Raw genomic sequence first — 24,387 nt, forward strand, 5'->3', positions numbered from 1 at the left:
GGGCATTCAACTAATTGAGCTGTGTGGTCAACTAAAATGTTCTGAATTTTGATCAAACTAGATTAAATGATTTTTTTTATGATTGTTCAACATAATCTAGTAAACCTAGAATGTAGCTGAATTATACAGTCCTAGTTAAGTTAAAAAATGCACAGAAACACTAATGCAACATGGTTACCAAGGTGCAAGAGAGAGTTTGAAACGCGAGTAAAAACAAACATAAATGTTCTTACAGTTCCAATCAATAATACAACAGATGATTTCAAATGATGACCAGTCCAATATAAGCCCACACTGGGGCTATTGTTCAAGATAGTTCAGCCCAACTTCATATCAAGTAGGAGCTGCAGTGGAAACTAGTGATTAATATAGGAGTTAATGTCAGATTGTTATGTAGCAAATGTTAAATCCACATAATAAAGACATCTAAATCTAAAGGAATGACAAAAAACAAGAACTAAGATAATCTCAAAAAGGAATAATAACTATAAGGATCAGTACAAAAAGCTAGCCAAAAGTGAAGCTAGGAGATAGACAAAACTTCTTCCTCAGTCAAAACAAACATCACCAATGCAAAATGATGGATATTACAGTGAAGCATGTAATGTATATCACTCAACAGAAAAAGCAAAAACAGAATAGAATATAATGCTCCTCGAGTCCTTGCTACCAACAATTTCCACCGCTTGAACAATGCATGTAAGGGCTTTGCCATTTCCGCTCACTCATTATCTGTTTTGACTCACACACACACACCCCAATTCACCCACTTTGTGTTTTCACACATGCACTCACCCACTCTGAGTTCTCTCTCTTTACCACCCTTATGAAATCCAGTGACTTCAGGTGCTATCATGCATGATTTGGTTGATACAATGTTGCCATCGAATCTCCACACTAGAATGCTATCGAACGCCGATGAGTGTTTTCCCCACACTCTTCTCACTCGTCCTGTCTGGTATATTTCCATGCCTCACCATTCAATTAATGGATCTCATCTCGCACTGGACACCCCTCCACCACCACGCTGTGCACCTTCACCTTTAAGGGTCATTGCAAGTTGACCCTTCTCTCAATGGTAAGTCTCTCTCACTCACACTGATTTAAGTGATTCAGCACAAGGCCTACATCTAGGGGTCATTTGGAGGGTAAATCCACTATGATGTGAATACTTTACAGTCTCTCATGGCCTCTAATATTTCTCTGTGCAATGGGGGTCGGGATCCCTTTACTTGAAAGAAGATAAAAACGGCGTCTCCCTTACTGAGGTTGAAAAAGATCTCACTGTTTTCCTATAGAACTTGCCTAGAAGTCCCTCTATCTTTCCATCATATCCCTTTTTAATTCCGACCCTCACGTGTGGTAAGGAGTACCAGGTTTATGTCACCTTACCGTCTCCTTTGTGCCTCTTACTTGCTTTCGTCCATCAACTTTTTCTTTGTCTTTTCCTCCCTCTCTTCGTTCTTAATTTTGTTGAGGGCCACTCAATGGATTCGGCCTAGAATGCTATAATAGGCCTGGTATATTTACATACAACAACATCTAGTAGCCAAAAATCTAAGCACCCACAATAGACATTGCGCTGTAATTCTTTCCCAAATAAAAAACCTAAACCACAAATCATAAAGAACCCAAGGAGCAACATGTTTATCCTCCTTTTCCTTCTTCACCCATTCAATTCATCCTTTAGGTTTTAGACCACCCAAACCTTAAATCCCTGACACGCATTTTGTAGAAACCTTTTGATTTGAATTATAGAGATAACTGTTGGAAGAGACCAAACCCGTGATCCGATGAACCAAAATTCTTCTTTCTCAGGAATTTTGAAAACTACTTCCTTATTAAAAACAGTCAACATAGCGTAGTTGGAAGCTAGCCAGTCCATCCCTAATTTCACATGAAATCCAAACATCTGAAGTAAAACTAGGTTAGTTGGCATCAATCTCCTCTCTTTGGAGATTGGAAATCTATGGAGAACCTTATTACATACAACTGAGTTAGGTTAATATTGACAAATTGTTTTTCAACACTACAATTTCTAAGGTGTATAATTTAGAATAGTCCATATAAATGAATGGATGGGTAGCCCTAGAGTCAATTAATACTGTAACCTTATTGGAGAAACGAAGAAAAATACCTATCACCATATCGTTATTTCGCTCAACCTCCTAGGGGTTAGTGCATAGACTTGGGAAGGCACCAAATTTCGTTGATTGTTACTCCGTATTGCTGGATTGGTCCTTTGAAGTGTGTTGGGGTTTCCATTGTTGTTTGGTCACCATAGAAAATCTCTTATGATGTGATCCAAGTTAACACACTGAAAACAAAGTCCAACTTCCTTTCTCTATTCCCCAAAATGTACTCGATTGCAAAATTTGCATATGTTATTCTGTTGATTGCCTTCCACTTGCTTATAGCTTGAACTATTCCCTTCATTCTTCTCTTTTCATGACCCCTAATACTCACCAGGGTGAGACCCCTGTAATGTGGACCTCTTCTTCTGATCTTGAATATCTACACTCTTCTTGAGGCTCTGTTCCAACACGGTTGCCTTATCGACTAGCTACAAGAATTTCTGAGTTTGAAAGCCCACAACTCACTCATATATCTTATATTTTGGCCCTCAAACTTCCGTGTCTTCTTCTCTTCATCTGGGATCAAGTACATGGCAAAGCACTACAACTCAACAAAGTTAGCATCATATTTAAGTATAGTCATGTTCCCCTACACCAAGTTGCTGAACTCCTTAGCTTTGGCATCTCTAACAAATTTTGAAAAAATCGCTTTGAGAATATTTGTTTAAATTGGGGCCAATCATTGGAGTCTTGTTTGCCATCCGCTTCTTTGATAGTTCTTTCATAAATCCACTAGCATTTAGCTTCACTAGTCAACTTAAAGGTAGAGTATAACACTTTTTGTCCATCTGTGCACTTGAGAACATGGAGTATCTCCCTGATATCTTGAATCTAATCCTATGCTAACGTTGTGTTGCCCCTTCTATCTAAGAAGGGTGGATGCATCTGATTGAATTGTTCAATTGTGCAACCCTTCACAATAAAGTTACGATTCTGACTTGGGCAGTTTTGTGCAATTTATTCCATAAGTTGTTGTGCCATTGCTCGGATTATATCAGATGTACTGGAATTAGCCTTAACATCCAAATTTGATCGAGCCAGTTTCGAAAGGATATGAACATGGCAGTGAGGTGGCATCCTGGAAACTTAGAGTCCGTTAATCAAAATTAACACAATAATCAGGTAGGTATGGGTATCGAAGTGAATACATACATAATAAAAAATAATGATAAACAAAAACCAATAAATTCTACTCACCCTTACCCAAAACTCACTTTGACCTAGAGTGAAAGGGCTTTAAAACCTTAAATTTCCTAAACATCCTACCTTAATGTCTATAGAATTTAAAACTTGTGTGCTTTGATATAAACTGTAACGCTCCGTACCCGGAGGGTTAAGAAGTTAATTCCTGTCTCTTCAAATCACAACTAAACAATGCAAAAATGTACTGATCTAAATGACAAGGAAACCTACTCTATGGCATGTAAAGCTCATTTATTTCAAACTTGACGGTCTTTCATAACTAGGCGCTAAGTGTAAACATAAACAAGAAAAGAAACTCCACAAGTCTCAAATCGATAAATATTAACTCAAAATACTAAGATAGTAAAGGATTTAATTCTTTAATAAATATTCCAATTGTCCTTGTACCCATTGGCACTCATTCAAAATTGGTAACCCATCTATGCCTCTCACGCACTTATTCTTCTACACTCAACTAGTCCCATCCATGCCTCGTCCTAATCTTCAACTGGCACCCCAGAGTTGTCTAAAGAATATTAAAGATAAAAAGTTGAGTTATAAACAACTCAGTAAGCAGTGATCTTATACTAGTGTGTAAACATGATCTATTTGCAAAATGCATAAGACAAATAGTTAGCAAAATAGTTGAAACATTTCCAAAAACTTCTTATTTTGATGATAATTAGATATATATATATATATATATATGAATATAATATATGAGCCTAATAATCAACCCATAAGCCAAAATAGCCCATCATGGTGCCTTGGTTTTATTAAGGCCCAAGCACAATGCCCAAAGCACTATTCCACCAAGAATTAGCTCAATCTCAGATTCAATGAAATTTCACTCCAGTGCACATCATAATATACATTCATTCCCTCCTCTGACCATGACAATCATAATGAGGGAACCTCCAAATGCCAACAATCATGGAATCTTTCAACTACCAATGTCAACATCAAGCAAATAAAATGGGGCAACCTAAACTTCCAATGGGTACAATTACAAGAGTTGCAAATGTAATGATGGAAATGAGACTAGAGCTCAAAAGTACCTTAATAACTCTCAAAATGGTAATCAGTCAAGTTAGACAGTGTGACTGCGCTGACTATTGACACTTAGTGTGCTCTGTGATATTGAAAATACATTAAAACTAAATTTGAAATTAGTGAGATGGCATACAAAGTAAAATCAAAATTAGACTGAGTGGGAAAGCGGAAAAGAGTAAGTGGTAGATTTATAGGCATATTGTCAATGTGTTGTGGCCCAAAGTACATTAGCACTCAAGGAGGAGAGAGAGAGAGAGAGAGAGGGAGGACTTCTCGATGGCGTGCACAGCCTGTTGTGATGCTGATAGAGTTAGAGAGATGGGAAAATCTAGTTGCAAGTACAACTGCACACTAATATAATGTGATTGGTCAAAAAGTAGATTTTATTAAAAATGGTGCCAATTTAAATTTTGAATATAAATGAATCTGTATTGATACACAGATTAGTACGCGATTTTACTTGTATGTAGTAAAACTTGAGAGAGATAGAGGAAGAGGGATCGAGAGTTGGTGCCAATCGTTATCAGAGTGGATGCTAACATGAAAATTATTAAATGTAGAACTTGTAATTTTCATGCACTATAATTTTCATTTTCTTAATAATTACCGTATGCATGGATATTGGTTAAGGGTCGATCACATATATATTCTAGTATATATACTATATGATCAGAGCTAATTAGAAGTAGTATATAGTTGGTGACGTCAAAACGAAAGTTCGAACATGCTCGAGACGAGATACATACATATACAGTATTATATACGCATATATATATACATGCAGTTATGTATTACAATACACACACAATATTTAAGGAGCCAACAACCCTAGCTAGGCATTATGCATGCATGCTGTACGTGTGCATTTTTCTTTGCTGTCATATGGATCAGAATAGTTTTACATTATTCACCGAATTCCAGCTTTGTCAGAAAGAGTACTGCAGTATTAATATTGGCCATCAGATCGATCGTTTACATTGAGCTTGAAAATGATATCTTGCGTTTAGTGAATGCAATATCTGAACACAAAGTTATTAAACTAGGTATTGTTCGTTGGGATTGTCGAAGGGCTACCATTATTTAATTTGTGTATATATTATATATATATATATATATGGTAAAGCATAGCAGTTGTCACTGTTTTCAATGCCAAAACTTCATATAATAAACTTTTATTATTTACACCATGTTGCCGGCGTAGCTGTCTGATCAGATTCATCAGGTGAGATGATATATTCCTTTGTTTTTTTTCCATTAATTAATATATATGTTTCCTATTTTTCATCTACAATAATTAAGCAAAAGTCAAACTCTTTATTTATCAAATAATCATAACGATAGTACGTAGTTGATGAAGTTGAATAACCATAAACCCAGCTCTGAAAGAAAAAGTATAAAATCCAAATCAATCATTATAATTTATACTGCTCTAGTGATCACTAATAAGTTAGACTGCACTTATTAGGGATCGCAATTTGTGTTTGTATTAATTTTGAGTATTAATCTATATAGATTAACACGAACACAATTTGTTAAATTTAACGGATTAGATTTTAAAGTTTTAGCACAATCCATATAAATAACGGAGGACACGATATGACCATTACAATTTGTTTAATTAATATTAACTTTTTTTCTATTAACCTAGTTTAACACGACTCATCTAACCTATTTTATATAAATAGATTGAAATGAACTATATTTTTATTTTGACCAAATTAATATGATTCCATATAATGTTTATGCATAACTATATAAATCATTATAAATCATAATTGGATTTATGATTAATATTTTATGATTAATATCACAACTAATAATATATAAAATATTTGATATTTCCATAAAATAATTAAGTAGTCAAGTGATACTAGCTTTCAACAACAATAGATGCATATAAAACTAAATAATTAAAAATTTTGAAAATAGAATTTATTCGTTTTATACGGATTGATTGCAGATTTGCAGCTAGGTTAATCTTCAATTGATCTATTTATAAATTGTGCCTTATTGAGTCAATCTATTATGACTCAAATTCATTTATATCAAACCTAAATTCACTTTCACGTTTCATGTCATATATTGTCACCCCTAACATCAGTTATCAATGCAAAATCTTTAATGATAAATTATTCCAAAATTCAAACTTCTTTTTTGTCATAAAAATTTTACATTAATTAATGCTTATATCGATTGAGTAAGTAATTTGTATTAAATTATTTCATTGTATACCTCAAACACCCACACATGCATATCAGTTTCACATCACGTTGCAAAAAATATAAGTGTACATCTGAAAAATGACAACTTTTGTAATGCAACCTACTCGTAAAGAGGTTTCATAGATTCACAAGAAATAGGAGATACCTAGAGCCTCGTTTGATCATTTTGGAAAATAGAGGACTAGGCACTTCGGACTAGAAATGGAGGCACATAATTGTCTATTCTAGCGAAGGTGGAAACGAAGTCATTCAGCTTCCCAAACGGAGACCGCAAAATAAAATGGAAGGACGTGTGCACACTAGGGTTTACAATTGGGAGATCAAAATCTTCTTTGAAAAATCTGAACGAAAAAAGCGCTGAAAATAGAACGAAATATCAATGGGAGAAATGGGAAAGTGGCTAGAGGTGGAGGAGCTCAAGCCACTCGAGAACGCAAGGGAACTAGGTTTTCATTGGGGTGGATTGAGCTACGATGAAGCTTGGTGGCAACGGGTCAAAGTGCAGCAGAATTGTTGCAAATCAGTCGGAGTGAGCAAATGTGAGGAAAAAAAAAAAACTTGGGTGGAAATTAAAAGTGAAATAGGGTGTTTGGCGTAACCATGAGTTGTAGTAGCAAAGAATACAGCGCTGCAAAAACATTTTCCTAACTCGGACGACAAAAATCGTTGCAGTAACACTAAAAAGCGTTGCAATTTTTGGCAATGAACATGCTTTTTTTTTGCAGCATAATTTTCATTGCAATAAGGAAAAAATTGCTGCAAATAGTCATAAAAGAAAATTACTGTTTTAAAAGTCTGCAGCGTCCCAAAATCGTTGCTTTTAGTATGCTATTGCAGCGATTTTATTTTCAACAAAAATAAAATTGCTGGAAAAGACACGATTTCTTGTAGTGAATATACAATCAAGTAAATATGGGGCACATGGAACGTTTTCTTAGGGATGGAACTTATAACTCCAATGAAGAAAAATTTGAGTGGCACACTAGCAGTTGCATGAGGGTAAATGCTCGTCATAACTTTCATAAAAAAATGAAATACACAGTTCTAAATATATAAATCTTGTATAAATTCTATATAAAAAAATAACAAGATTCACATTTTTACAAAATCTTACCTAATGCTTTTGCATTTTGACTTATGTTAATCTTACTCTTTTACAAAATTGACATTCTTTTATTTTTTTTTATACCTTACTCCCTGTTAAATGACCTAGCAACCAACGGACTTGGCCCTTCTCTCTCTCTCTCTCTCAAGTTTAAATATCAGAGAGATATTCCGCAAGGAATAAAATTTATAAAAATAAACTATGTCATGAAATTTCTTGAAAGAAAATAAAAAAACAAAACAAAAAGATATCAGTACAGAAAGACAGACAATAAGATAACACTGACAACCCAACCCCACAAATGAATTAATATAGGACCCACATGAAAAAAAAACTAACTTTTTAATTGTGGACCCCACTTTTTGTCAAAGCGATTGCACGTCGTTTACAATTTCACGACTGTATGTAGCATTGCTCGTGGCATTGTATATCAAACTGCAGACATTTTTTTATTGCTTGATGTTGGCCACACGTTCTATACTTGTTGGTTATGATGCTCATTATCATTTATATTCTCTCAATACTATTATTACTATGATTTCTTTTCCTAATTTCATCAGTACTCTGGTTGTATTCTTTTTAGTCCCCACAACAAATTCATCATTATATCACAGTTATAGATGCAAGTAGCTTGTGCTATAATGATTATGGTCTGAGAATCGCATAGAAAGATCGAATGCAGAATGGAATCCTTTCCCACCTTTAAATATCACACTTCTTGCTTAAACAATTCTAGTTTCCATCTAAATGCATGGTAACAATATTATTTTACTTTTTGCTAAAGCTTATAATTAAAAGCAATAATGGAAATTGTTAGACACATGGGCAGTCTAGTTTTTACAAGGTAGAGTCCATATCTTGAGGCTTAAACCCATAACTACTGCCACAAAAAAATGTTAGATGATGGAAAAGATTAGTTAATTACTCATTCAATTAATATTATATATAAAGCTTTGATCACTTGTATTTGTTGGCCTTGCTACATCTTTCGTGATGATGTGGGTATGGATCCCTGTAGGAGTTAGGGCCCTTTTAGAAACTTGTTCCTCCATTGTTGTAACAGTTGTGGGGCATGAAAGATTTTAACTTTGATTTTAGGACAAAATCAAAGGTCTTTGGGTTACAATCCAGAGTGTTGGGCTAATGGTCTTTGGTTTACTCCTAATTAAATGGTTTAACATGTACTAGATTTAGGTTTGATCCGAATATAAAATTATAAATTTCCTTTAGATTATTAGTATTAGCTATCTAAAGATTTGTGAAATTTCTTTGGAAGAATTATGTCTAAACTTTGTCTCAAATTAGACATTCTAGCAGGTAGGTTTGTAATTTGATCTATCACAACCGGGTCTGACCCCGACCCAACCCACCCACCCACATTCAAATATGTCCATTGACAAAAGGTACTGTACACCAGTCAAACATATTAGCCAAGCTGTCTCTCATGGTGAAGAGGCGATCTTTGAGCATAATAATAGCCTTCCGAAAGGCATTATGGGAGCTATTGACTAGATCAAGCTAGTTTACACGTAATTCGACATAAATAAAAGGTTTTATGCAAGTTATTTAGATTTAATTGAATTATTAAGGTATGTATTTAGTTTTACTTTTGATTTATATGCTCATTTAAGAACTAGTTGGGACTCAACGTGCAAGACATGTTTCTCTAGTTGGAAGGTAAAAATATTTTTTTTAGAAAGTCCTTATAGAAGCATATCATAGCACCAAATAGAGTGAAAAATGTGTTCATTACATACAATATTACTAGACAACTATCAAAATTCCCTAAAATGAAGACGAATGCATGAAAAGATAGCAATGATAGGCTAGAGATGCATAATAATTACTTTCTATTGCTAAAGTATTAAGTCAAAGACAAATAAATTAAAACTGACCATAAGTTGATACAAGTTTGGGAGAATTGAAATTACAATTTTATTGAAATTACAGTTTTTTCCTAATAGGAGCATATATGATGCAAATATTTTTTCCATCAATTGATCAAAATAGAGAACCTGAAAAAGGACAGATCAACATGAAAAATACATTTGTCTGGGTGAAATAATTACTTTTAAAAAAATAATATATATTTTACAAAAAAGTTAATTCTAATTAATAATTTATAGCGAAAAAATGTGGGACTCAAGATCAAATAAAATGCATCACTTATAGTCTACTTTAGGCCTTGTCTTTTTCTTGAATCCTTTGACTTTGTTACCCATAAATCTGCAACGTTATTACCATTCAGATATGATGTGGGTTGGGTCTAATATCAAATACATGCTCAATACAAGGCAAGAGTGAACAGGGAAAGAGACATTTCACATTCATAAAACCAAAAAACAAGGCATTCTGTGAAGCCCAGCCCATTGGTTTGCTTCCAAGCCCTTTCTTTCCCTCATGCAGCATCGTTTTGGCCTCAAATGCCTTAGGGCTTTGCTTCTTTTTCTTCCTGTTCTCCTTTGTACTAAACAACTCCTTTTCCTTCTCCATTTAAGTTCTTCTTAGTTTCTTCTGCAATATGTGCTGTGCTGCAGTTGTTCTCCTCCATTTTTATTTGGTATTTGCTTGCACTTTAATCTCTTTGTTTTGGTTTCTATTTTTCTACAAAACCAAACCTTCTCTTCTCCTCTCTTGCATTTATTTTTTCATCTTGTTTTTCTCCATTTGTAGGTCAGCCCGTGAGCTTCCATGCTCAGCTCTCTCTCTCTCTCTCTCTTTCCGTCTCTCTCACTCATATCTCTCTCTTTGTATTTTCACCAGCTCTGTGTCTGTCACGTGCCATCTTCTTCCTCTCAATGTTGCTTTGTTCTTCCTCTCTGTGTCTCATGTTCTCTAAAAGAAGGTTCATATGGGTTTGCTTTTGAGCCATGGTTGAAAGCACAACTATGGCAACAGAAGGAAGAGAGAACAACAGAGAGAGAAAAAAAAACTTTCGGACAAATTCATATTTGAGGCGGTACCTCTTATCTCTTATAGCTAGAAGTGTTTTCATACAAATCAGATGGGACAAAATAGACAAATACCTAATCTCTTCGTCGTCTCCTTCGCAGGCTTCTAGCTTTTGGGCAACTTTTCCTTTAGGGTTTTTTTTTCCTTTATTTTTTCACTTTGGGGTTTTCTTTTCTGTCATTTGTTGAGAAAAGTGTTGGCAAAATGAATAAGAATATCGAATCTTACAATGGGTTTCCATCGAGCTAGCTGTCGTCGATCGTGAAGAGGTGATTTCAGTCGAGCGCTTTGAATACATTCGGAAGCCTCACATTCTCTCTCTCTCTACAGGCTTTGGTTTATGTTGGAGAAATAAGCATCAGACTTTGAATCATATACAAGAATATGTCAAAAAAAATCTATTTTTCACAAACATGCAGATCACACAATTAAAAATATGCTACGACTTGGAAAAAAAATCTGCTTCAACCAAATGAAAGGAAAAAAAAAAAACCCAATGTGAAAAAACAAAACTGAAGAGAGAAAATAAAGACAAAAAAATGAAAAAAAGAGAAAAGATGAGTAGAGGAGAGAAGGCGAAGAGAACAAGGGAAAAGAAGTTTGCTTCGAGAAAAGGAAAGAGATTATGGAGACTTGAAAAAACAGAGAGAAAAAAAGAAGGCAAGGTGAAAAGCTAACCATCAGCTGATCCTCTAACGTAGCTGCACGAGAAGACCAAAATGTCATCACTTAAACAGAAACAAAATAACAGAACTGAAGGATAAAAAAGACACAACACGACACATGGAATACACACAAAAAACAAGAAATACACAAAAGATAAACAAAAATGAAAACGGAATGTGAATTTACTGTTCATTCATATAGCAATGAGATATATATGCTTATTATTATAGAAAGATATTGTATAGTGTTTGTGTTATTTTATATTTTATTTCGATGTTAAGTTTGAATTTTATAATTATATGTAAATCTTATGTGTTCAGTTATAACTACAGTATTCCTCCAATATAAGTGAATGCTATCAATAAAATTTGGATACCGTATTCTTCTTATATATGAAAAAAAAGACCCTTTTTTTTGTGATTTATTTTCAAACATTTCTAAAAAATTCTTTAAAAATTTTAAAAAAATAAAAATTTCAAACTCATTAAAAAAAATACTTATGTAACTATTAAGTAAAAATAATAAAAAATGAAATTAATGAGGATCCTCGGAAGGCAAGCATTTTCCGTTGACAAATTACCATGCAACAGATAAGACGTATCATCATATTTCCCATCTTCCCATGTCAGCATTGACATCATCATGATATCATAATAGTAATTTTTAATGGAGTAATGCTATACGCCACACTCTCATCCTATTTTTATCATATTAAGTAAGAGGTAGCTCATTTATCACCTCATTTATCACCATTAGATGATAAAGAAATAAATAATAAATGATCATTTAATGGTGATAAATGTGCCACATCATACTTAGTGGGATGGTAGTATGGTGTATAGAATTTTCCTTTTTTTATGCCACGAGAATAGGATTTTTTTTTCCTTAAAAAAAAAAGGATAAACGCGTATAATTAAATACTTATAATAATTGCCTGGTTGTTAGTAAGCAGCAAGGGTGGTTCTACTCCCGCCATTGGGAGCTTCTGTTGGGGGCTCCGCTTATGCATTTTTTAGGGTTTTTTTTTTTTTTTTGTATTTTTGTATACATATTTTTTTAATACATTTAAATATTTTTTAAAAAATTAAGAAATTCACAATATTATTAAAAAATACTTACTTAATCATTATGTAAAAAATAATAATAAAAAAAAATAAAAAGTCAAAACGTTAGAAACCATTAATGATAAAACTATTGGCAATAGTAGCATTTTCCAAGCAGCAAATTTTAGATCAAATAAACCTGAATTAATAATTTATATGAGCTAGGCCCTAGGATATTGCGTGGACGAAGGGTGAAGAAAGATGATGCTGGTGCTACTTTATCCAATAGAATAGTGAGTTTTGCTACATAGAAGTACAGTCGCGCACTAATCTGTATACCAATACTGATTTATTCATACTTAAAATTTAAATTAACACTATTTTTAATAAAATCTACTTTTTGACCAATCACATCACATTAGTACACAAATTAGTGTACAATTATACTTGCAACTATACTTTTCCTAGAATAATACTAGCTTGTCCACTTAAGTATATCGTTCCAGTGCATCGTTTAATAATTTTTTTTTAACATTTTTTAACTTAATAATTAATAAAATAATGTTTAGTGTATTGGTGTATTTTTTATTTTTTAAAAATATTTAAATATATTAAAAAATATGAAAAAAATTACAAAATAAAAATTTCAAAATGGCCTAGCTGTCAAATAGCGGCAGAGTAGCACCGCTCTATCCAATAAGTGGCTACGTCCACATATGGTTCTTACTGAGAATCCTCCCACCGATCACTTGAATTCCTTTGTTTTTTTTTTTTTACTTTTTCTTTCACCATTTTCATAAACTATTTAGATATTATTTAAAAATAAAAAATCACATATTAATTTAAAAATACTTACTTAATCACTAAGTAAAAAAATAAAAAATATTTTGGTAGATGATTTCTGTACAAATCATATGTGAACCTAGTGTTTTCCATCCAATAATTTCATTCATTGTTAATTAAGCATATATATATATATATGTAGAATTATTATATTTTGACTTTCTTACGTGTCAAACTGAACTACTAGAAACCAACTATATATATATATATATACAATTAATTTCCAACCGCCACTATTGCGTATAGTCATAAATTATATAAATATTGTCTACTCTTTTTAAAAAAGAGTAGGGTCTATATTAAAAAAATTATTATTATTATTATTTTATGTAAGTATTATATTTACTCATATTTTTTAAGAAGAGGGCATGACGCTTCTATAATACATTACTGCAAATATTATTTTTCGTAAGAATTAAACTGTTAGGATCCGAATCTTTTACTTCACTGTTTTTTTGTGTTGAATTCATGTTATTATATGCATATGAAATGTTGGAAAGGTTTTGTAATTTGAATCTAAATTCACATTGAGTTGTACAATGGGACAGGGGTTTACTCGATCCATGCAAAACCTGCCACCTCAATTTTAATTTGCGCGTTGCATGTCATGAGTCTTGTATATACTGCTAGCTAGCCATGTATATAGTTCTAAAAGAGAAAAGAGGATTAGTTGTATTTAGATGCATAATGAAATCGTCAAAATACGTGTGAATACATCATGATCATATGGTGTACTATATTATATATATATATATATTTATAATATAATTAAGTCTAGGTTCAGGAAAAACCATGGGTAGGTAGTAGGCCTTTTTGACTTTCTAATTGCATGGTATATTCTTGCATGGATTCGATTTTGTAAGAAAATAGTGCAGAAATTTTCTGTGCTTGACATATATATACAAATGGATCTAATTATAAAAATAAAAAAAATTATTACAAATTAATGTGATTTGATATAATATGTTAAATTAAAAAATATTTTTTATATATTATAAATTAGATCTCACATATCGCATTAAACTATTTCAATTTGTAAACTTATCTTTAGAAAATCATTATGTATAGCTAGCAGATCTCTTGCATAACAAGGAAATTACTAACGTGATTTCTAAAGAGTAATACTACATATAGTCATGAAGTACTGCACAATTATTTTAAAAAAGAATGAGATTTATTATTAAAAAATTAATTTCCTGTATTTACTTACTTTTTTTAAAAAGATTATGCGATATTTGTGTATTCTAAAATTGTATGTAGTATTACTCTTATTTTTTAAACACATGAATCTTTTTCTTTTTCAGTTTTTCCCCTTCGTAATCATATTTTTTTCTTTCTTAATTATTTTTTCTTGGCTTCGTTTGTCGTAATTCTTAGTAATATTAAAAACACTTTGCATATATATATTCTTATATATATAGGGGTTAGGCTATTTTAATCGTTTTTGTTTGGGAATTGGGAATAATATTGGGTCCTCCCCTTCTTCTCGTTATCTTTAATTAATAGGTATTATATATATATGGTAAAGAAAACTAGGCAAGTACACAAAGAAGCCGGGGGAAGCTAGTGGATCCTTCGTAAGGTATTTCTTCTATATAAGTAGACGTATGTATTAGCCAAGTACTCGGTCCATCTACCTCACCGAGGCCTCCCTACCTCACCTTCCCCGTCGATCGACCTAGCTAGCTAACTTCACAATCCATCCCACTTCACCTATACTATATATCTATGTCCCCCTACTGATAGATAGGTAAATACATAGATAGATATAGTACCGGACGTACGTAATACTACTTATACAGGGTCATGGACATGTCTAGTGATGATCATGATGTAGAAGATCATAAACATGAAGAAATGGAGGAGATGGATGTGGAGGAAGAATTTCCTCATCAGGATCATCAGCTCAAAGGGAAGAAAAAATCATGGTCAAAGTTGCGAAGATACGACTCCTTGGACGTCGAATCCAGAAGCGTACGAGATCATGTACATGGCGGCCATGGCTCCAAGGTCTCCTTCCTACAAATATACTCTCTCTTTCTCTCTCTGATCTCTTTCATACACACACATCCAGCCTACATGATATTGTTACCATTGTTAGCATAATTATATATCATGCTTTAATGTAATATTAACCTCATTTTTTCCCCGAGCAATAATATTAAACTCATTTCATTAAGTAAAATCCTTAATGGGTTTGAACTTTTTATTTATAGAAGACAGTTATATTATGAAATTAGGATTGTCCATTAATTCATGTTTGGTTTTTGAAGGGTGTGGAGTGGTCAATGATATTGCACCTAGCATTTCAGAGCATCGGAATAGTGTACGGGGACATTGGTACATCTCCACTGTATGTATTTTCCAGCACATTCTCAAACGGCATCATCAAGCACAATGATGATATTTTGGGTGTTCTCTCCATGATCTTTTACACTCTCACCCTCATCCCTTTGGTTAAATACGTTTTCATCGTCTTACGAGCCAATGATAATGGCGATGGTAAGTTCTTTTATATTAACTTTAAACATTATCATTTATTTAGAGCTCCTCTCATGCTTGCATGTTTGTTAATTAGTAATTAATACAGAGAAAGTACGACCACTTGCAGATCTCTCACAGTATCATAAGTACCCCCATGTGTGTTTCCCGTGATAGATTTAAATTAGGTCAAAAGTGAACATGTTTTTTGTCTTACTAGAGTTACTCTCCTCGGAAGCCTGCTTCTGCTAGGTTTTTCATCTGCTCACATGATAATCTGTTACTTTTGTCGTCGAGGATAGATATCTTTTGGCTGTATCTTTCATTTTCTGAGAAAATTTTGATATTTCCATCCACATACGTAAATATTAATCCAAAATTGTCTTCCAGGCGAATTTTTTTTTTTTAGTTTCATAGTCATCCTCTTTTGCAGCATTCAGTTATCTTCTGATGAATATTTGGAATCCTCCGACCTCAATTTTGTCCCAGTGCTGTTTAATATTTATGGTGTTTGTTTACTCAAGATTCAATGGCCCACTAGTTGCCACAAACTGCCAAACTTTTATGATCATTTATTTTACTTTTTCCAGATTTTTGGTCTCTTTTCAAACTTCTCATTGAGAGAAAAAGTTCATTCCGGACTCTAGTTTCTACCGTCTTCTATACAAGTCTAAACTTTCGTCTGTTAAACAACCACCTTGCGATCAGTGGTAGGCCAAAATTAATAAAGCATGTAGGCACTTTCTAGGAGGAGCTTGACTAGGCAGGTGCATTTGTCGACAGTGTGAAGGTCGTTTCTTAAAAACACAACAATTTACATCAATGTTGTAACAAGCGATGTCTTGTCGTAGAAAGTCGACAAAATTTCACACATAATAGTGGAGAACTGCAAACTTTTTGACTTCTTTGATCTGATGAAAAATAAAAACAAATTAAGCCCATACTTTGAATGGTTCAATTCTTCACTGCGAGCTCAGACGTGTTGGAAACCACATATTCCACCGCATGCACAAGAAGAAAAAAGTGGGGCGGATGCATGCGTCGTCCTCTGATGATCTCGAGACTTTTAGGCTGTGGACGGCTCCATTTTCTATAAACACAAGAACGTTAGCTTATTAATTATGTTATATATTTTAATGGCAATAATGTTCCTTTTTATATTGTTCATAGTTTGGTACTCCGAAGTCTTAACCATAATTGAATGAAACTTCAAATAAAGGTATGCGAACGCAAGCACAGGAATTAATTAGTTAATTAATTATCTGTCGTCACGAGTGATGCATCTAGCCGCATGCACTGAAATATTGGAGGGGTACTCGTATTTAATTAAGTTCTACCGTCTGCGCACGTAGGATATTATAATGGAGTAGTCATATAATTATAAGCATAGTTTAATCATTAATCCTAATGAACTCAAGTACTACACCTCAATTTCAGGAGGAACATTTGCGTTGTACTCTCTCATATGCCGATATGCAAAGGTGGGTTTGATTCCTAGTCAGCAAGCTGAGGATAGGGAGGTCTCGAATTTCAAGCTGGAGCTGCCAAATGATCGTCTAAAGAGGGCATCCAGGCTTAAGTCCAAGCTTGAAAGTAGCCAGTCTGCCAAGTACTTCCTTTTGTTCGCCACCATGCTTGGTACTTCGATGGTTATTGGCGATGGCGTGCTTACCCCTTGCATCTCAGGTTTGTTACTTTGTTCAATATTGTCACTGGTCTAAAATTATTGTAAATAGAATCCAAAAGTACTGATTTCCGATTGTGTTAATTAAGCAAATCAAGCATTATTATAATTGCTGTCCATAATAATAATTATAGTTAAAAAATGATAGTGGGATTAATAATTTCATTTTCTATGCATAATAATAAATGTAATGGAATTGGACTATTAAAAGATGGATGAGTGCTGCTATTTCAACCATGCAATCATAGAAGAATAGTCTACATTTTAATTAGTAAGTTTTGTTACGTCCAGTCATTTTTATGTATTTTTTGTACATTCTATTTATATGATTAGTCAAAATATTTATTTTATATTAAAAAAATAACATATTCAATTACATTAATAAAACGTATAAAAAATACATAAAATGATTATATATAAAATTTTTACTAATTTGGATAGGTGTGGGTACTTGTCCACGTGTCAATGTGCATGCATGCCGGTCTCGAATTTCATTTTATTTATTATTTATATATTAAATATTTAATAAAAGATAAAATAATAAAAATTAAAAAAAAAGGTAGGGTGTTGGGTTGTTGAGAGGTTATGTAGATTTTTTCTTTTTATAATTTGCTACAATTTAATGAATAGTAGTTTGGACACTTGCCTATATGTGTCTAATGTCTAGAGTCTCATCTCTAACTAGTCTCTGGCTTTTTCTTATTTGACTTTTGACTAAAAAAAGAATTTTCTGTCACGTTTGATGGCATGCAGTTTTATCAGCCGTGGGAGGGATCAAGCAAGCTACATCTGCAATGACAGAAGGTACCCCACTTGCCTTTGTTTCTTGGGAGTTTTTTATTTTTATTTTTTTTTCTCCCTCTCTCTCTTAATTCCCACCTGCCCCATTATGATGTAGATGCTTGCATGGCTCTGTATCTACAATAATTACTCTCCCCACTTTGACTACTAATAAAGATGTATATATATATACCAAAAGTCTTGGATCCAATGACTTCGAACAAAATACATATCATGTTGTACCCAATGACTAAAACCTAAAGCAACTTTTAGACATGGCATGTGTCGACGCACGTTTGAGCCGTAGATCAGCTTTAAAATCTCACTTTAAATATAGGTACAGCTGGGCGTCTTGTCTACTCGAGGTACAATGTGTTGTATCTTTATTTCCTTGTACGTGTAATCGCAGCTGCAATAAAAAGTCAGCTTCAACACGCGGAGGGGGAAAAGAGGGGGGGCCCGGGGGATGGAGATAACAATTATAATATGCATATGCAAACGCACTTTGGGAATCTCTGCTTTTAATTTTACAACATATATTAATTAGGAACATCATAGAATTTTATTGTGTCAAAACTAAGAGCATGATAATTCTTCAGCTCTGCTCTTATTTGGCATCCATACACCAGGTATAAAATCAAGGTTACAATTAGTAGTTATAATATCAGCGAATATAATATAATATTTCAGAAATTTGTGCCCTCATCAGGTGAAAAATTAAGTTCAAGAACAAAAGAGATATATATTAACATTGACAAGCAGGTTATTCATAACACATGATCGTCTTTGAATACAGATATGATTGTTTGGATATCAGTTGCCATCTTGGTCTGCCTCTTCATGCTTCAAAGACTTGGAACTGACAAAGTCGGCTACAGTTTTGCTCCAATAATTTGCATTTGGTTTGCATTCATTGGTGGCATTGGAGTTTTCAACTTTATCAAGTTTGATCCAACCGTTGTCAAAGCTCTAAACCCACTGTACATTTTGAAATATTTTCGGAGGAACAAAAAAGAAGCATGGATATCCCTTGGTGGCACTGTGCTTGCCATTACAGGTTAGCAATATTGCTCAATCCCATAATTATGAAAATATATATTTGGATAACTTGGAGTATTTATATATTAATATAGTGGATAACTTGCATGCGCGCAGGAACTGAAGCCCTATTTGCCGATGTTGGTCACTTCACGGTTCCTTCAATACAAATAAGCATGTGTTCAGTGACCTATCCAGCACTTATATTTGCATATACAGGTCAGGCTGCCTATCTTCGCAAGCACAATGAACATGTTTCAGAAACCTTCTTCAAGTCTATACCAGGTAAAAGTTTCATCAATAACAGCTACTTCTTCTTTCGATATATATATTTGTTATTATTGAATTTGTGAGATATTCTTACTGACATAAATTATATTATATATTTCTGGCGCAGACTCTTTGTATTGGCCAATGTTTGTTCTAGCCGTATTGGCGGCCATCATAGCTAGCCAAGCCATGATTTCAGGAACTTTCTCTATAATCCAACAATCCCTGTCACTGGGGTGTTTCCCTCGGGTGAAGATTGTGCATACATCGGCTAAGTATGAGGGACAAGTTTACATACCAGAAATTAATTACCTCCTTATGCTGGCTTGTGTTGGAGTCACTTTAGGATTCAGGAGCACCGCAAGGATTGGCAATGCATACGGTAATTAATTAATTACCAAATGTTTAAATCAATCTCATGTTTTTGTGGATTCAAATCTGGTTGTAATTAGTGAAACTTTTTTCTGCATACAGGGATAGCAGTGGTATTTGTCATGACTCTCACATCGTCCTTCCTCGTACTTATCATGATCATGATATGGAAAACCCCCATACTTTTCGTTATCTCCTATGTTTTTGTTATTGGCTCTGTGGAACTGTTGTATTTAAGCTCAGTCCTCTACAAATTTGACCAAGGAGGATATCTTCCCCTAGCCTTTGCTGCCGTGCTGATGTCTATAATGTATGTCTGGAACAATGTGTACAGAAGAAAGTACTACTATGAGCTTGAACACAAAATCTCTCAGGATAAGCTCAAAGAGGTTGTCAATGACACAAACTTCTGTCAAATCCCCGGGCTTGCCATTTTCTACTCAGAGCTTGTTCAGGGAATCCCACCCATTTTCAAGCACTACATTGCGAATGTGCCTGCATTGCAGTCGGTTCTCATTTTCGTCTCCATCAAGTCACTGCCCATAAGCAAAGTTTCAGTTGAAGAGCGCTTTCTATTTCGTCAAGTGGAGCCCAAGGATCAGCTGAATGTGTTTCGTTGTGTGGTGAGATACGGATACACGGATGTGCGTAACGAGCAAGAGCCCTTTGAGACGATGTTGATTGAGAAACTGATGGAGTTTATTAGGGATGAGTTTTGGTTTTCACAAAGAGAAAATAGTGCAGAACAAAATGGTGAAACGTTAGAAGGGGAGAGTGAAAATAAGGATCATGTAAAGGCGCAAGTTGATGAAGAGAGGCGACGGGAGGCAGTGGATAGAGAGATCGAGGCAGTGGGAAAAGCATGGCGTGCAGGGGTTGTCCACTTGATTGGCGAGAATGAAGTGGTGGCAGGCAAAGGAGCTGGCATTGGGAAGAGAATTTTGATAGATTATGCTTACAATTTCCTGAAGAGAAACTTGAGGCAAAGTGACAAGGTGTTTGATATTCCTCACAAACGCATGCTAAAAGTGGGCATGACTTACGAGCTTTAGAATTACATGCAGCAGGATCATGTGAAGATAAACGTACGTCCGGGCATGCATGGGATCGTTAGAATCTTCAGAGCAAAAGAAGGTATAGCTATGGTAATAAATGTTAGATGATTCCCCTTATAATCTGCTATTTCTGGCGTCAACTTTGTACTATATATAGATATATAATGAACGCTGCGGTACGTTATAGTACTACCCCTTGCATCTACATGTAAAAACAGGTAATTATAGATCATGTCAATTATGTCTCTTTATATATATATTTTTTTGATAGTGGATGTCTCTTTATGGTATAGGCTTCTAAAGTTGACTCTAGTCTGAATCATCATGTGTTAGTTAACCCTATTAAAGATACACAAGTAAAGTTGTCCAACGTCTAGGAAAATTCATATATGGCAACTCTACAACCAGCAACAATCCACAATGCCCAACGGCTACCAAACTGCAAATATGGAAATTATGCCGAAAATCTCTCTTGGCTTCCACCGATCTCACTCTCTATGAGTAAGTACTTCGTCACACTTCGATTGAAATAGGGGAACTATCTCTCGTGGAGGGAACAAATTGTAGCCTTGCCTGAGAGCCAAGGCCTTCTGGAGTACCACTTCATGGATCTAGCCCCCCACTAAAAAAGGATTGGCTTTTTGCAAGGAAAACAATTGTTGCAAAAAGTCCAATTTTGGCTGTAAAAAAGTATTTGCAATGATGACATGTCGTTGCCCTATTCTCGTAAATGCCGCCTTGGTAAAAATTTATCCCAACAATTTTTATTTTGTTGCAAATAGCCACTTTTTGCCACGAGATTTTATCATTGTAAATTGATTTATCATCATTGCAAATAGGGTTCACGATCATATAGGCAATTCTTGCAAAAAGGGTTTTATTTGCAATGGTACATTTTGCTGCAAAAGAGTATGTCTATTTCTAATGAAATGTTCATTCGTTGTAAAGAGCTATATATTTGCAACAAAAAAGTTATTTGCAGCGAATAATTCTTGTTGCAAATAGTCAAACCATTGAAAAAAATAATTTGCAACGAAATGTGAATTTATGTCTATTTACAATGAAATATTCTTTAGTCTTAAATAGTTATTTGCTACAAAAGAAAAAAAGATATTTGCAGCGAATATATCTCTCTACATATAGTCTTACATAATAGAGAAAAATACAATATCACACATTAGGGACATAGTTGATCATCCATTCATACATATTGATTCACGTGTTATAATAATTAAAAATGAATCCAACATTGATAATATGCAAAAAATGTCATATATAATATTAATATATTCATTACATGACTAATTAATCTGACTTCACCCTAAAATCCAATTGCAAATACAACATCATTCTTCCTGCAATACCATTCCTCTATACATGTGCAATCCAAACCAAACATATATATACAATCCACCAAAATATTCATTGATCAGGCTTCCCCATATTTCATCTATACACAATATATACACTACAACAAAAAACCTTTTTTGGGACGAAAATTTTCGTCCCAAAATGTATAGCTTTCGTTTCGAAAGATTTTTTGGGATGAAAAAATTTCGTCCCAAGGTCGTCCCAACATCACTGCCCCAGAAGATATATTCGGACGAAAATCATATCTTTTGGAACGATTTTGAAATTGACCGTTCGATATCGTTCGAACGATGGATTTTTTTGTCACGGTTAAAATTTGTTCCAGAATAGTGTTCGAATGATTCTCATATACCGTTCGAACGTTAACGTTTCTTTTGAACGGTTAGCAAGATACGTTCAAACAATCAATAGAAATACGTTCGAACGTTAAATGAGCCGATCGAACGGTATAAGAGATCGAACGGTGATGATCAACGTTCGAACGATATGGTAATGTCCTGCATTTGAACGTTTTTTTGAGCATCTGGTATCGTTTGAACGGTTTGCGCATTGATGTTTGAACGCTACATTATCGTTTGAACGGCATGCCCTTTAATGCTCGAACGTGAATCGGTCATTCGAACGGATATTATTTTTATTAAAACCAATAATTATAAAAAAACTAAATAGACATCCATATTATTTGAAAAACATAAATTAGGAACTGTTTAATTACTCACAAAAGTTTTATAATAAGTGCGAAGAAATAAATAACCATAAAACTAGCATTGTTCATACATAATTAGATAATGTCAGAAGCTAGACGTAAAAAACCATCAGTTGGTTGGAGGCCTGTACTGTTGCATAAGCTGTTGCATTTGGAGTTGCATATCTCTCCTGAACTCTGCTTGTTCTTCTTCATGTTGTTTGAGGCGCATCTCCATGTCTCATTGTCTCGCCAATTGAGCCTCTAACTCTTGTTGTTTTGCAACCAATTCTTCAATTCTACGATTCGCATTCTCTTGAGCTATAGAGGCAGACCCGGAAGAAGAGGAAGAGGGAGAAGGTTTTACACAGCGACCCAAACCCCTCAAATATCCTGAACGTTCACCCAGAACTTATGTAAAAATCTCAACATCTGTATTTGAGGAATTTTGATCTGACACAGATTCAGCACGTAGGGCAACCATTTTATCCTATACATAAGATAAAGAGTTAATATCATCATAAATATTCAAATATATTTATTTAAAACAAATTATAATACTTACATAATTTTCACGGGCATCAGGATGACTCTACTCTCCATTACGATTAGTATGTGATGCAGCATATAATTTTGTCAGATCATAATTGGCATCTGAATCTTGCTATAATAAAGATTTGTTAAGATATAAAATCATTATGATTGATATATTCAGTTAACTATATACAAATAAAAGAATAGCAATACCAATTTTTTAGAGAGGCGGTGGAAAGATCTTGAGCCTGCATGATGAGTAATCTTCAATTTTAATCTATTTGTTTTGTTTATAGAACTTCGCTCCTACATAAGAATTGAAAATATTAAAAAATGAAATTAAAAATAGGACTAAAATAATTAAATTAATTATACCTTATATGATGGATCCTCAAACATGTCACAAAATTTTTCCCAATCAGAAAGTTGCACATCTTGAAAAGGATGTTGGCGTGCTTCTTCACTATTCTCAAACTTATTATAATGCTCATGACACCTTGCCTTATACTTGCGGAATGCATTACTCATAAGCTCTTCCACAGTTTTACGCTCCTCTTTCCGACCAAAATTTAATTCGAAATCATCCTTACAGAAAAAAGTTTGGACAAAAATATTATCATTTATAATATTCTAACTTTAAAGTAAAATAAAATTATAAGTCCAATTAAATTTCATTTATTAAACATTACCAAACAACGCTTCTTGATAAGGTCCTTAACATCTTGGGGGACTTTCTTCCATGAACTTGTTGCCAAAGGTGCATAAGTTCGTGTAAGAGCACCCGCATGCGATGCAAGCCAAGCTGCTGGTTGTCCTTCGCCTTCGGTATGTTCATCAAGAATGTTAACTTTGATCTTACCCACCTTACGATATTTTTCCAACGTCACGCCTCTCGTAGTGCCTCGACCTTGACGAG

At 34.0% G+C, this 24,387-nt stretch overlaps 1 protein-coding gene across 1 annotated transcript; it reads left to right on the forward strand.

Annotated features, from left to right (window-relative positions):
- The first annotated feature begins 14,742 nt into the window (after window positions 1-14,742).
- LOC122318181 (potassium transporter 5-like) lies at window positions 14,743-21,151 on the forward strand. The gene is made up of 8 exons (XM_043135368.1): window positions 14,743-15,211; window positions 15,475-15,703; window positions 17,120-17,368; window positions 18,120-18,170; window positions 18,943-19,203; window positions 19,302-19,469; window positions 19,582-19,836; window positions 19,929-21,151. Exons 1-8 carry the CDS (start codon window positions 15,008-15,010, stop codon window positions 20,876-20,878), a joined length of 2,367 nt encoding a protein of 788 aa, XP_042991302.1. The 5' UTR covers window positions 14,743-15,007; the 3' UTR covers window positions 20,879-21,151.
- Window positions 21,152-24,387: the final 3,236 nt, after the last annotated feature.

The sequence above is a fragment of the Carya illinoinensis genome, chromosome 8 (genome assembly GCF_018687715.1).
Source record: "Carya illinoinensis cultivar Pawnee chromosome 8, C.illinoinensisPawnee_v1, whole genome shotgun sequence".
NCBI lineage: Eukaryota > Viridiplantae > Streptophyta > Magnoliopsida > Fagales > Juglandaceae > Carya > Carya illinoinensis.

Bases quoted from the DNA above. Each gene is read 5' to 3' on its own strand.
- LOC122318181 (XM_043135368.1), top strand. From the start codon at position 15,008: ATGGACATGTCTAGTGATGATCATGATGTAGAAGATCATAAACATGAA. The intron at 19,204-19,301 runs GTTAGCAATATT...GCATGCGCGCAG, and splicing joins CACTGTGCTTGCCATTACAG to GAACTGAAGCCCTATTTGCC. The intron at 19,470-19,581 runs GTAAAAGTTTCA...TTTCTGGCGCAG, and splicing joins CTTCTTCAAGTCTATACCAG to ACTCTTTGTATTGGCCAATG.